General features: G+C 42.2%; 1 protein-coding gene across 2 annotated transcripts in view; it reads right to left on the bottom strand.

Annotated features, from left to right (window-relative positions):
- LOC138820744 (UDP-glucuronosyltransferase 1-6-like) overlaps positions 1–16,070 on the bottom strand; it is a 144,078-nt gene that overhangs the window by 107,970 nt on the left and 20,038 nt on the right. Inside the window, exon 1 of one of the 2 annotated variants that reach the window (XM_070012963.1) lies at positions 4,013–4,867. The exons of the other annotated variant lie outside the window; for it this stretch is intronic. Within the exon in view, the coding sequence (XP_069869064.1) occupies positions 4,013–4,867 (855 nt within the window). Of the gene's footprint in view, positions 1–4,012; positions 4,868–16,070 lie in introns of those variants that run through there. 2 annotated transcript variants of the gene reach the window in all.

Here is a 16,070-nt window from a genome sequence, read left to right on the forward strand (position 1 = left end):
TAGAAAGAATAATATGTCATTTGCAGGGAAATGTATGGACCTAGAACAAATCATGATAAATGAGGTAAGACCAGTTCAGAGGGACAAAAGGTGCAAGTTTTCTCTCATATGCAGAAGCCAGGTCTAAAATATACTAAGACATTCACACACAGTAAGACCAAAGTAGGACACTCTTAGGACTGGAACAAAAAGACCAATATCCATGTGCCTCTGATCATATAAAATAATATTGATCAGGGGCCCTAGTGGCTCACACCTATAATCCCAGCTATTCAGGAGGCTGAGATCTGAGGATCTCAGTTCAAAGCCAGCCGGGTAGGTAAGTGTTTGAGACACTTATCTCCAATGAGCCACCAGAAAACCAGAAGTGGTGCTATAGAGCTCTTCAGGCCACACTGACTGACAATAATAGTAATTGTAGTAGCAATAAAAATAACTACAATTATGTAATAATAATAGCTATTATTAGTATAGAAATAAACTCCACGAAAATGAAACAAAGGTTATTCTGTTGTTATTTTTGTTTTCTTTTTGTCTTTTTAAGGGAGATTTTTTTGGGAGATTAAGTGGGGACATAGAAATGGAGGGACAAAGGGCAAACAACTACAGCAGAGGTACATGTTTGTTTTGCCAGTCCTGGGACTTGAACTCAGGCCTGGGCACTGTCCTTGAGTCTCTCTGTGCTCCAAGCTAGTGCTCTACCACGTGAGCCACAATGCCACTTCTGGCCTTTTCTGTTTATGTGGTACTGAGGTATCAAACCCAGGGCTTCATGCATGCTAGGCAACACTCAACCACTAAGCCACATTCCCAGCTCAACCAGCAATGGAACTTGTTAGACACTATATTGAAGATGAACCACAAACTTGTGGGTGGTAAAAGGAGGGAAAAACTCGCAGAAAGTGAGAGAAGGTGTGGCACTGAACAAAAAGAAATGTACTCATTATGTGGCTTGTGAAAACTGTAACCCCCCTATATATCACCTTCATAATAACTATTTGAAAGAATTATTTAAGCTGGGAACCGGTGGCTCACACCTGTAATCTTAGCTACTCAGAAGGCTGAGATCTGGATTGAGGTTCAAAGCCAGCCTGGGCAGGAAAGTCTGTGAAACTCTTATCTCCAATAAACCACCAGGAAACCGGAAGTGGTGCTGTAGCTCAAGTGGTAGAGCGCTCACCTTGAGCTGAAGAGCTGAGGGACAGTGCTCAGGCCTAGAATTCAAGCTCTAAGACCAACAAAAAGAGAGAGAGAGAGAGAGACAGAGACAGAGAGAGAGAGAGAATATTTCAAATGGGTGCTGGTGGCTCACACCTGAAATCCTAGTTGTTCAGGAATGCATTGCAGATCAAAGCCAGCTCAAGCAGGAAAATCTGTGAGACTCTTATCTTCAATTAACCATAAGAAAACAGAAGTGGTGTTGTGGCTCACGTGGTAGAGCGCTAGCCTGGAGCTGAAGAGCTGAGGGACAGCACCCAGGCCCAGAGATCAAGCTCAACAACAGACAAAAAAAAATTGAAAAGAATATATGGACACATATATGATGACATTTGGAAAGCAATACATGGAAAAAGCCAGTTGGACAAGAAGACGATAAAAGGAGCACACAGTAGAACTTTTTGAGATGAAGAACGCAGTGTTTGAGCTGACAAACAAGAACCTTCAACAGCAGCCTTGACCGAGCACAGCTGATTTTCCAGGGTGGGAAGGTGGCTCAGTGGAAGAGCGCTTGCCTTGCATGTATGAGGCCCTGGGCTTGATTCCTCGGCACCACATAAGCAGGAAAAAAAAAACAAAAAAACAAAAAGCTGGAAGTGGCACTGTGGCTCAAGTGTAGAGCACTAGCCTTGAGCTGAAGAGCTGATGGACAGGGCCCAGGCCCAGAGTTCAAACCCCACAACTCACACACATGCACACACACAAAACTGATTTTCCAAAGAGAAATCAAGAATATGTTATGGGGAGAGGATCAGTTTGTCAATAAATGATCATAGAAACCTTGAAAATCCACATGAAGAAGAGTGAACTTGGACTCATTTTATACTCTATATAAAAATCAATTCAAAATGCACTAAACACTTTGAAGACCAGAAAATATAAAACTCCTAGAAAACATTTGAGGGAAACTCTGGAATGTTGGAATCACCCTCAAAGCTAAATCTAAAATACAACTGGACATGATAGTTTGTACAGGACTCCAGGCATTCACACACAAATAGTCAGACTGAAGGAAGATAATTTAAAGGGAGGATCCTAAACGTGTAACTCCTCTGAACACTTAAAATATTACTGGTCAAAACAGATCCCAGAAAATGGAAGCATGGCTTTTTGTTGTTATTCTTAGTTGTGGTGCTGCTGGTGGTGGTGCTTTGTTTTGCTGCTGGGGATTTTTTGTTTGTTTTGTTTTTTCTTTTTAAGGGGACAAAAGGGAATTTGCTTAATGGAAGGAGGGAGGGTGAACAAATGCAGTCATGGGATTCAGTATACATTGTGTGGAAAGTGAACTTGTGGGCACGGGTGGGAGGGAAAAACTGCAGGTAGGAAGCACCAAAAAGAATTGTACTTATTACCTGACATTAAGTGCAACCCTCTGGATAACACATTACTAATAATGAAATTATCTTTTAATGTGTTTAAATTTTTTTGTCGGTTGTAGGGCTTGAACTCTGAGCATGGGCGCTATACCTGAGCTCTTCAGCTCAAGGCCAAGCTCTACCACTTGAGCCACAGTGCCACTTTTTGTTTTCTGGGAGTTTATTGGAGATAAGAGTCTCCTGGACTTTCCTGCCTGGGCTGGCTTTCAACAGGGATCCTCAGATTTCAGCCTCCTGAGTAGCTAGGATTACAGGTGTGAGCCACCAATGACCAGCTATGTGTTGAATTTTCTATTTAAAAACAAACATTGTTTCGCTGGATTAAAAGGCAGGAGACAGCTGGACACTGGTGGCTTCTACTTGGAATCCTATCTACTCAGCAGGCTGAGATCTAAGGAACAGGTTTCAACATCAGCGCAGGCAGGAAAGTCTGGGAGACTCTTCTCTCCAATGAACCACCAAAGGCCAAAAGTGTAGCTGGGGCTCAAGTGATAGAGTGCCAGCCTTGAGTACAAAAGCTCAGGGACAGCATCCAGGACATGAGTTCAAGACCCAGGACCAGCACACATACACGCATACACACAAAACAATGAGAAGTTGGAAAAAGACACACTATCAAGCTGAAGTACAAAAAAAAAAGAATTTACATTTTTAGTATAGATAGAAAATTCAAGTAGAAATTAGTCAGAAGAGGTAAAGAATGTCAGTGTATATTAACAGAGGGGCAATTCATCAAGAACTTATAGCCATTATAAATATATATACACTCAGTGTTAGCATATCCCAAGTTGATAAAACAAATGTTACTAATCATAAATACAAAAGTCAAGACACAACATTTGTGGTTGAGCCCAATGGCCCAATCTGATCATAAGATAGAATGTTCTGGTTAAAAAAATTCAACACAGACACATTACAACTCAACAACACCCTCGGTGACATATAAATTTAGCCACCTGTGGAATAATGCCCTGTGTTTAAAGAAGAATTGAAAATTCTCAGGTGCCCACAGTACCTTTGCCAAACCAGATCATATCCTAAGCCATAAAACAAACTTCACAAAACACAATTCAACTTTCAGATTTCTATATCCATAATAGAATAAAGATCGTATTAGAAATCAGTATCAAGGAACACGACACATGCTATTCAAAGAGATAAAGATTGAACACAGATGTTTGAATCATCAGTGGGACACGAAAGAAATCAGGAAAGAAATCTCAAAACTTGGACACTGAAACAAAAACGCAAACACACTGAATAGAACCGCGGAGCCAGGAAAGCAACGTGATGAGGACACTGCACCGCTACGAGCACCTACCTCAGAAACTCAGAGACCCCAGATTAAACCACCTAACCCTGAAGCTCAGGCTGTTGGAGATAAAGGAGAAACACCCCCCAAAAGAGAAAAGTCCTACCTTCGGCAGTGGCTTTCCCCGGTGGCAGTTGATTCCACCAACGTAGACCATGTTGGGCATCACAGGTCTGGGAAAGTCCAAGACAAAGTCAGTTCTTAACAACCAAATCGACACTTGGCTGAACAGATCATATGTAGTGACCGGGGTCTGGAGAATCTCAGAGGCAGCTTCTATGGCTTTTTCAAAAAATATGGGACAAAATAGATGTTCTGTCAGGAGGGAAATGTGGTTCCACACTCTCTCTCTTAAAGTCATAGCGTGTGAGAAGCCCTGGAACCATCTGGGAACATAAGAAGGAGGACTGGGGCACTGGGTTCCTTCTTCAAGATTAGAGCAAAATGCTATTCTGGAAAACAACACAGACGGGAGTGAAAAATACCTGGCAACAATTAAGCCACACATGTCAAAAGGATCCAGGAACACTGCATCAAAAGAATTCTCACGTAGATACTCTATCAGTTCTTTGTCATTAAACAAACTCTTACAGCGTGAAAAAGTGATATCAAAAAAAACTTTAGAAGAACCTGTTGCTAGAGCAAACATATTGTTATCCCGAGTTTTCCACTGAGCATCAGCAAAATCCTTGAACTTCTGGTCCATATTGTCTCGCGTATGAGAAGTTGAGTACATCTTCACTGTGAAGTTCAGTGAGCGTCCCGGCTGCCAAATCACCTCCGGCACAACTGCAACCACCTCATGCCCTCGGTGGATGAGTTTCTCCACCACAGAGCGCATGGACAACCAGTGGCTGCCATGCATGGGCACCACCAGTAGCTTGCCTGCCTGGGCAGAGCCTGAGGCCAGCAGCAGACAGGCACACACAGGAAGGAGTGAAGGCAAAACTGCAGAAGCCATGGGAAATGCAGCCCACACCAAGCCTACAGCCCACACCAAGCCTACAGTTAGACACTGTACAGAAGGTGCAGTAAGGGCAAATACAAAACATACTGTGGATAAAGTGCATACACACATCTGTACAGAAAAGCCTAGTTGCTGCTAAAGATTTACTCAAAAGATTAATGAGAAATGAGCTTCATCTGCCATTATCTCTCATTTATTTTACCCAAGTAAGAAGTTTTAATATCCTTTACCTTGGGGAGAAGCATGCCCCCTACTGAAAGGATTATTCAGTAATGGATTTGGACTTTGACACTGTAGAAAGATGGAGAGCTAAACTAAACTTGAATAAAGTTCCTAGTACTGAATTGTCTCCCAAAACACTTGGACTTTATCTAAAGTCCATCAAAAACTTCTTACTCAAAATGAAATTGGCACTCAATCTCCAAGGAAAGACTGGGAGATGCCCAATCGTGGCCTCCTCACTGAGGTGATGAGAATGAGGTCTGAGAACATGGTGTAGCTCTGGGGATGTAGGACACAGGGTTTGGGCTCTGGCTAAATGAATGCTCCAGGGAGCAGGAGAAGCCCCTGAAGAGGTACCCGGAGGGCAGTCCCAGGTACTCGGCCAGGATCACACCACAGGGCAAGGCTGGGTCTGTGAACAGAGCATCGAGCTTGGTCTCCCTGAGGAACTTCAGGGTGGCAGAGTCCTTCAGGAGGCTCTGGCAGTTGAAGAAGGACATGTCGATCACAAACATGTGGTTTCAGTACTCGGTCTGAGCGGCTGTCAGGAGCGATCTATTGTCAAAGTGGTGATTCCCAAAGAGGTGGAAACGGTGCTTCGCTCACCCTCGTCAAAAGGCACTGCATAGATTTTTCTTTTTCTTTTGTACCTTGGTTTTATTTATGTCCAAAAATATTTCAAAAAAATTACAAAATACTCCAAATGGAGAGCACACAGAAGTCACGATTTCTGAGTGTCTACTCTGATTACACTGTGTTATCACATGGCAAACTACTCATATACACACTTGAAGAACTGAGAATTATGTTCACCATTTTGCAGTCACTAACTGCTGACTTCGCTTCTGTAACTTGCTTTTGCTAACGTTAAAGTATAAAGATAGGTCTGTGTCAACAAACTCTAAAGAATGTAACCGCCGTGACCTCAAGCCCCAGACATTCCCAGAGTCCGGAACAATGGCTAACATATATTGCGGATCCTCCTCTGGGAACTGGACCCCGAGATAATGACCAACTGGCAGGACCAGCAAACTAGGCCAAATGTCAACCAATCGCAAGCCTGTAACTATGAAAATTCCCCCTACCCTTATCATCCAAAGCAACCATCCCCCCGCCAATCATTTTATAAAGAGTGTTACAAAATTTCCTGCGTGGCATAGTGATTTGCTGTGAGTGTCTACTGGGGCCCTGCCCCTACCTTAAAATGTATGAAAGGTGCTGTAACCCTGTGTTCAGGGCCTCTTACTAGCACCCCTACAATGGTGTGCATGAGGTCCATGCTGGTGAGTTCGTTAATAAACGACTCTTTGCCGCTTGCATTGTCCAAGGTCTCTGGTGGTCTACAGGGGCTCCAAGACTCTGGGTACTACACACTTAGCTTCAAGATATATGTAAACCCAGCAAGCCAGAATAAATTTTTCTTGTGTAGTGCTGGGACTCTTTCAAAAGCAAATTCACTCTAGGCACCAGTATCACGATGTCGTGACCTCTGACACTAAGATGCTCCACTACATCCTTCATACTAGGCCAGTGGCTTCTATATACATATACATGTACACATGTATAACATATAAATATATATATATATATATGTATGTTTATGAACCAAAGATCTAGCCCTATCCAATGAACAAGTAAAGTACAGGAACAGAAGAAGTATGATGAAAGCAAATAAAATTGGGAAGACATGCAGCAGTGGTACTCACTAGACACTATGTTGAAAATGAACGATACAAGCTATGGGTGAGATAGGAAGGAAAAACTGGGAGAGAGCAAGGGAAGGAGTTAATGGTCCAAAAAGAAATGTCCTCTTTACCTAACTTATGTAACGGTAACCCCTCTGCACAGCACCTTTATAATAAAATATATTTCATAATTTTCAAACAGAGGGAAGAAACTGTGGACATGCATATGGTGGAAAAACAGCAGGGTGATACACATTCAAATGCTTGTGGCTCAAGTGGCCAAAGGTACAAACAAACAACAACAACAACAGAACAAGACTCAGACAGCGCAGAACCGGCTGGGAGGCCCACATCCTTACAGCTTTGGAGGATGGAGGGCTGAGGACAGCATGGCCTTCTCTCTAAGACTGTGGAGGAGGAGCATGCTCCAGCCTGTCCCCTAGCTTCTGGTGTTGGCTGCTATCTGTGCTGCTTCTTTGTAGGCTGGAGCCTCACCTGGCCCTGCCTCCTCTTCCCCTTCCTCCTGGGCCCATATCTTTATCAAAGTCCTATGGGGGCGGGGGGTCTTATGGTGATCTCCACTTAACTACTTACAACTGTAATGACTCTAGGCCCACTAAGGACACCTTCTGAAGGCACTGGAAAGAACTTTAATACATCTTTCCGGGGGAGGCAGAGCAAGGGACACAAGTGAGCCACTGACATCCACCCACTGCCTCACAGCCAGGCCCACTTTTCCCAGGGGGGACAAAGGCTTGCTGCCTATGGAAGAGGACATTTTAACCTTCTACCTCTTTGCAAGGAAAACAAGGTTGACTACTACAAGTAGAATAGATTTCTGGTCTCAGAACTCGTTTACACTTCTCAACTATCCCCCCCCCAATAATAATAAATAGAAGACAAAAAAATAGGCTAGAGAAGGTAACTGGCTCTTACTTGCAATTCTATGATTGGGTATCACCTCATCCCATCAAACAGAATGAGCACTGCAACAAGTCAACTGACAGTGAAGCACAAGCCAGTTCTAGGCTTCTGGAAAGCACACAGGGAGCAGTTCCCTTCACTCCTCCCAGTCCTAGACACATCCCCACACATGCACACCCCATTAGTCCTGCTTGCAGGCCATAATCTTCTTTCAGAGTACATTTCATAGCTTGTAACTCACTCACGTACATCTGCCTCTCCATTAGACAAAAGTCTACCAGGCAAAGCCAAGCTCATTTGATCATGGCCATATCCCCAGCACTCACCACAGAGGCTCACAGAGGCTCTCCATAGGTAGTGATCCAATGAAGGAATAGTAATGCTAAACAAAGAACAAATGACCAACTAGACACTATTCTGCAACGCTATCCGAGGCAACAAAACGAGTTCGCTCCTGCTAGAGGATTCGATCATGAGACATACTGGCAAATACCCAGGGAAATGTCACTGCTATTCTGACCAGCCAGAGGCCAGGCATTTCCAAACAACTTCCTGTCGACACAGGAAGGCAGCCAAGTATACAGAGGAGGTACCTGGGGAAGCTCAGATTGTCTAGTGCTGTGTAAGTGCATCCTAACAGCTGTCTCCAGACCTACAACTGCCCTGGATTCCAAAAATCAGAGCTGAATTCCTTCCATCTGGACCAAGTACTCAATTCTAAGGAAACTCTCTGAAAGTTGCAAGAGACTGTGCACAGTCTTTCGTGGTAAATCTATTTTAACATTCTCCTTAAGAATGATTCTGGCACTCCTGTTAAAGTACCTAACAGGATCACAAATAATGAGGACTATTTTGTTAGAGGAAGCCCTCAGGGAAATCTGTTGCGTAGCCCCTCAAAAACCAGAACTACATGCAACACACACACACACACACACACACACACACACACACACACACACACACACACACACACACACGCATGCATGAGCATTCTCTCTCAATTCCTTCTTTCTTTCCATCTCTTCAAACAAAGAAATGAGATTCAGACCAGGACTCCTATTGTCCCACAATACAAACCTATGTGGTTTTCCCAGCAATAGACTGCCCACCAGAAACAAGGGCAGAGAAATACATGCAGATCATAGATTTTTCCAATGAAAAATGGACTTTTTTGTGCTCCAGATTATCAGCCAAAGGGTTCCCTTTGGAACTCAATTACACTTTGTGAATTTCACCTTCATGATACTCATAAATATATAGTGGATAAAAACTTACCTACATGGAGCTCTTTTGATAGATATATAAAACCATATATTTTATTTCTATACACATAACCATACATAGACATGAAAATCTCTATGACTCAATGCAACAATATATTATAGATGCAGCTACAATGTGAGTCATATAAAATCTCTCAGGTCACCAATGGGTCACTCTGAACTAGGTACTGGTTCAGGCAGTTGTCTGTACCCAAGGGTGTTGGTGGGGCCTGGATGGTACTTGGTGCTTTCTTGGTGGAAGACAAGGGGGACTGAAGCTTTGTGTGTGTGTGTGTGTGTGTTGGGTTTTGTGGGGTTTTATTAGGTCATAGAGCTTGAACTCTGGGCCTGAACTCTTCAGCTCAAGGCTAGTGCTCTACCACTTGAGCCACAGCACCATTTCTGATTTTCTGGTGGTTAATTGGAAATAAGAGTCTCATGACTTTCCTGTCCAGGCTGGTTTTGAACCGTGATCCTCAGATCTGAGTTTCCTGAGTAGCTAGGATTAAAGGCATGCGCCACTATAGCCAGGCTAGATTGAAGCTTTTGAAAAGGCTAGCCAAGAGCTAGGAAGGTGGCTCAGTGGTGGAGCGCTTGCCTTGCATGCATGAGGCCCTGGGTTCAATTCCTCAGCACCACATAAGCAAAAAGAATAAAAGCCGGAAGTGGCGCTGTGGCTCAAGTGGTAGAGTACTAGCCTTGAGCTGAAGAGTTGAGGGACAGCGCCCAGTCCCAGAGTTCAGGCCCCACGACCGGACCCCAAAAAAAAAAAATGCTCAGCCAAGAGCAAAGAGCTGTGCCTCATTTCCACACATCTACTGTAGTGTCCCATCCTTTTAGAAAGAGTACTATCTCACTTTTTCTCCCTTGGGCTGAAAATTCACTTTTAAACAACATATCAATCTATGAGAGAAAATGATATCACAGTTCCAAATTCTGCTGTGCTTTCAAAGAGACTAGAACCACAGATTTTAAAAAAAATGAATAAGCTGAAACAAAGATACAGGTTGAGCCATTGTAAAAACGATATGTACAAGACAACACGATGAAAACGAACTTCACAACTTGCGGGGGAAGGGAGGAGTTGGGAAGGTGGAGAGGGAAGGGATGGTAGGGGGAAAACAAAGGAGGAGGTAACAATGCCCCATAGGAAATGTACTCATTACCTTACTCATATAACTGTAAACCCTCTGTACAGTATTTTCACAATAAAAATATATATAATAAAAAGCATAATACATCCCTAATAAAATTATATGGTGGATAGGAATGTGGCTTAGTGGTAGCGTGCTTGCCTAGCATGCATAAAGCCCCTGGGTTCAATTCCTCAGTCATATATAAACAGAAAATGCTGAAAGTGTTGCTGTGACTGAAGTGGTAGAGTGATAGCCTTGAGCAAAATAAAAGAAGCTCAGGGACAGTGCCCAGGCCCTGTTCAAGCCCTAAGACTATCCAAAAAATAAAAATACATAAAATAAAATCATATAATGAGATTAGACATGAAATGCTTTCCTAGAAATTAGACACTGTGCATTGCTAAGAATATTATTCTTACATATGTCAAGACATTTTCAAGTGCAAATGACAGAATCCCAGTTTAAACTGCCTGGAACCACAATACAATTTATAATGTTTTAGAACTATATGTCCCAACTAATGAAAGTAAGTCATACAAATGCCGGGTGGAAAAATTATCTGCAGTTGATATCACATATCTAACAAATGTTAAAGACTAATCATTGAAATTAGGAACTAAACTAGATCCAAGATAAATATGCAAAACCCAACACTGGACCTTATTTATAACCAGTTCAGAATAAAGTTAAAGAAAAATTACCTTTTGCACAGTCACTTTCAAAACACTAAATCTCTATGAATGAGATACAGTAGATGCAAAATGGTAATAAAATTTAGCTATAAAATTTTATTGATGGACATAAAGGAAGATTGGAATAATTTAAAAGAGAACATTTGGGTAGGAAAACACAAGAGCAAAGTATACTTATCTTCCTCAAGCTAGAAAAAAAATCACTTAAGGTAATAGTAACAGAGCCCTAATAGTATATTTTACTAGCTACTATTATTCATTACTAACATTAATCAATGTAATGGTGTGTTTGGGGTTTTTTTAGAATGAAACAAAACAATCAGTTTAATTTTCAAAGCAAGTTGTTATGACTGAGAATACATTACAAGAATCACCAAGAAATCTTAGAGAGAAAGAATAGCATGTCTCACAGGCATTAAAATTTACTACAAAGTTACTTCATCAAAACATGGTATTGCCCCATGGGTAGGAAAATAACACAGTAAGAAAAAGTGAGGGTTGACAAGCAGGTGCAAAGAAACACAGAAAATTAAATGATAAAGATGTGTTTCAACTCCATGGCCATATAATGAGATCTCATTGGATGACATGAGGACAATGGACTCTGCTTGGGGAAATCACACAAAACCCATTGCTTTCACTGTGTAGTTGAGAGACCTCCCTGGATAAATCACAAAGCAGGGCTGCAGCACTAGAGGACTTAAGAGCTTTACATGTAGCCTAGGGAAAACACAGAGACACTTTGGCCTTGGAAATGAGTAAGCAAGTTGAAATCTAAAAATCATTTAAAGATAAAATTCACCAGACTGACTCCTCCAAAGATGGAAAATAGTCACAACTCATTTAAAAGTGTTAATATACTTAATCATCAGGAAGAAGCTGAGAGCAATTAGTTACTAAAACAATAAATAGTTCTATAAGATGGTAAAGGAATGGTGGTATATAACTCCTAAGAGAGGAAATTCAGACAACCAATAAGTCTGTGAAAAATGGAGTAGCCATGTGGAATTTTTCACCAGTCAAGTAAGAAAACTTGCCAGTGGAGGCTCATACCTATGGCCCTTGCTACTCAGGAAGCTGAGATCTGAGGCTTACACTTTGAAGCCAGCCCTGGCAGGAAAGTCTGTGAGACGCCTGTTGTCAATAAACTACCAAAACCAGCCAGAGGAAGAGCTGGCTCAAGTGGTAGAGCACTAGCTTTGAGCAAAACAAGCTCAGGGATAGCACTGAAGCTCTGACTTCAAGCCCCAAGACCAGTACACACACACACACACACACACACACACACACACACACACACACACACACACACACGCACACACACGCACCACACACAGACACACATACACACACACTTAACAAAACTTCATAAGTTTGGTAACATGAACATCCAGGGAGGATAATGAACAAACTAAACTTCTCAGATACTGTTGATCATAATGTAAAGATCTGATGTTACTTCTCACATTTATAAATATATTTTATAGGTATACAATGTTTAATCCAGTTACTCTACTCGTAGGGCGCTGGCCTACTGAGATGAAGCCAAAAATAGGGAAACATTTTCCTTTTTTACAAAAATGTTAAATATTTAAGTTTTGCCAGTTGCTAGTGGCTCTGCATATAATTCTAGCTACTCAGGAGGCTGAAATCTAAGAATCACAGTTTGAAGCAATCTCAGGCAGGAAAGTCTGTGAAACTCTTATCTCCAATTAACTACCAAAATACCTGGAAGTATTGCTGTGGCTCAAGCCAAAGACCACTTGCCTTGAGCAAAAAATGCTCAGGGATAGCACACAGACTCCTGAGTTAAAGACCCAGGATCAGCACATAAAAATATTGAGTAGATAAAAATAAGTCTTATTGATGAAAGAAAACTGGAAAATTCCTAAGTACCTAGCAATACTAGTTGTTTAAAAACTATGGCTTCCATGCAATTATTCAAACAGAAAAAAACTTTATAAGTAATATCATATAAAGGTCTATGATTTGGGACTGGAAGCATGGATAAAATGATGGAACACAAGACCCTTGTTCAAGCCTCAACACCAGTGTGTGCACACATGTGTTGCACACACACAAACACACGCACACAAACACACAAAATTTCTTTTCAAAAAATAACCATAAGAATTTCTATTACATATATATGTACAAAATGTACATATATGTACACATTGAGAAAGTTACATACAGAATTGTTCAGTCATTAACCTACATTTGATAACATCCATATAGCAAGAAGAGATTGCATTTATTGTGATGTTTTTCAACATTTTCCTCAAAACTAGTAATAAAAATAGTAATAAGGGGCTGAGAAGGTGGCTCAGTAGTAGAGTGCTTGCCACTCATGAATGAGGTACTGGGTTTCATTCCTCGGCACCACTTCTGGTTTTTTTTGCTTATGTGGTGCCAAGGAATCAAACCCAGTAACTCATTCATGAGCAAAAAAAGCCAGAAGTGGTGCTGTGGCTCAAGTGGTAGAGGGCTAGCCTTAAGCTGAAGAGCTGAGGGACAACAGTGGGGCCCAGAGTTCAAGCCCACTACCGACCAGAAAAAGTAATAATAAAAACACAACTTGAAAATTATACATAAATATGTAAATTGCGTGTACACCTTTCTACGAGGGTGAGTTTACACACTTGCTAGTGCACAATTAAAGAACTGGCACAAAACAATTCAAAACTTGAAAGAAAGAATTGCAAGGAATGTAATTTTAAAAAAGAGAGAGAGAGAGAGAGAATATTTCAAATGGGTGCTGGTGGCTCACACCTGAAATCCTAGCTGTTCAGGAGTGCATTGCAGATCAAAGCCAGCTCAAGCAGGAAAATCTGTGAGACTCTTATCTTCAATTAACCATCAGAAAACAGAAGTGGCGCTGTGGCTCAGGTGGTAGGGCGCTAGCCTGGAGCTGAAGAGCTGAGAGACAGCACCCAGGCCCAGAGATCAAGCCCAACAACAGACAAAAAAAAAAAAAATAGAAAAGAATGCAAAAGCAATACATGGAAAAATCCAGTTGGACAACAGAAGACAATAAAAGAAGCAACCAGTAGAACTTTTTGAGATGAAGAACGCAGTGTTTGAGCTGACAAACAAGAACCTTCAACAGCAGCCTTGACCGAGCACAGCTGATTTTCCAGGGCTGGGAAGGTGGCTCAGTGGAAGAGTGCTTGCCTTGCATGCATGAGGCCCTGGATTAGATTCCTCAGCACCACATAAGCAGAAAAAAAAACTGAAAGTGGCACAGTGGCTCAAGTGGTAGAGCACTAGCCTTGAGCTGAAGAGCCGAGGTACAGCGCCCAGGCCCAGAGTTGAAACCCCACAACTCACACACACACACAAAATTGATTTTCCAGAGAGAAATCAAGAATATGTATTGGGGAGAGGATCGGTTCGTCAATAAATGATAATGGAAAACTTGAAAATCCACATGAAGAAGAGTAAACTTCAACTCATCTTATACCCTATATAAAAATTCAAAATGGACTAAACACTTTAAAAACCAGAAAATATAAAACTCCTAGAAAACATTTGAGGGAAACTCTGGAATGTTGGAATCACCCTCAAAACTAAATCTAAAATACAACTGGTCATAATAGCTTGTACAGGACTCCAGGCATTCACACACAAATAGTTAGACTGAAGGAAGATTTTTTTTTTTTTTTTTTTTTTTTTTTTTTTTTTTTTTTTTTTGTCGGCTGTGGGGCTTGAACTCTGGGCCTGGGCGCTGTCCCTCAGCTCTTCAGCTCAAGGCGAGCGCTCTACCACTTGAGCTACAGCACCACTTCCGGTTTTCTAGTGGTTTATTGGAGATAGGAGTCTCACGGTCTCTCCTGCCCGGGCTGGCTTTGAACCGCGATCCTCAGATCTCAGCCTCCTGAGTAGCTAGGATTACAGGCGTGAGCCACCAGCGCCCGGCTGAAGGAAGATATTTTTAAGGGAGGAACCTAAAGGTGTAACTCCGCTGAACATTTAAAATATTAGTGGTCAAAACAGATCCCGCTTCGTGGTGTTGCTGCTGCTGGTGGTGCTTTGTTTTGCTGCTGGGGATTTTTTGTTTTTGTTTTTTCTTTTTAAGGGGACAAAAGGGAGTGTGTTAATGGAAGGAGGGAGGGTGAACAAATGCAGTCATGGGATTCAGTATACGTTGTGGAAAGTGAACTTGTGGGCAGGGATGGGAGGGAAAAACTGCAGGAAAGCTAAGGAAGGAAGCACCAAAAAGAATTGTACTTATTACCTGACACAAAGTGGCAACCCTCTGGATAACACGTTAGTAATAATGAAATTATATTTTAATGTGTTTAAATTTTTTTTGTCGGTTGTAGGGCTTGAACTCTGGGCATGAGCGCTATACCTGAGCTCTTCAGCTCAAGACCAGGCTCTACCACTTGAGCCACAGTGCCACTTTTTGTTTTCTGGGAGTTTATTGGAGATAATAGTCTCCTGAACTTTCTTGCCTGGGCTGGCTTTCAATTGGGATCCTCATATTTCAGCCTCCTGAGTAGCTAGGATTACAGGCATAAGCCACCAGCGACCAGCTATGTGTTGAATCTTCTATTAAAAAAACACACATTGTTTCGTTAGATTAAAAGGCAGGAGACAGCTGAGCACTGGTGGCTCCTACTTGGTTGTTTTTTTTGGGGGGGGCGGGGGGTCCAGTTGTGGGCCCTGAACTCTGGGCATGGACGCTGTCCCTCAGCTCTTCAGCTCAAGGCTAGTGCTCTACCACTTGAGTCACAGCCCCACTTCCAGCTTTTTTCTTTTTGCTTATGTGGTGCTGAGGAATCGAACCAGGGCCTCATGCATACAAGGCAAGCGCTCTACCACTGAGCCACCTTCCCAGCCCTGGTGGCTCCTACCTGGAATCCTAGCTACTCATAAGGAACAGGTTTCAACATCAGCGCAGGCAGGAAAGTCTGGGAGACTCTTCTCTCCAATGAACCTCCAAAAGGCCAGAAGTGGAGCTGTGGCTCGTGATAGAGTGCCAGCCTTGAGTACAAAAGCTCAGGGACAGCATCCAAGACATGAGTTCAAGACCCAGGACCATCAAATATACATGCATACACACAAAACAATGAGAAGTTGGAAAAAGACACACCATCAAGCTGAAGTACAAAAAAAAAAAGAATTTACATTCTTATTATAGAAAGAAAATTCAAGCTGGGCGCTGGTGGCTCACGCCTGAGGATCCCGGTTCAAAGCCAGCCCGGACAGGAAAGACCGTGAGACTCCTATCTCCAATAAACCACCAGAAAACCGGAAGTGGCGCTGTAGCT

This window comes from Dipodomys merriami, unplaced genomic scaffold (genome assembly GCF_024711535.1).
Source record: "Dipodomys merriami isolate MVZ:Mamm:240054 unplaced genomic scaffold, mDipMer1.0.p SCAF_1, whole genome shotgun sequence".
NCBI lineage: Eukaryota > Metazoa > Chordata > Mammalia > Rodentia > Heteromyidae > Dipodomys > Dipodomys merriami.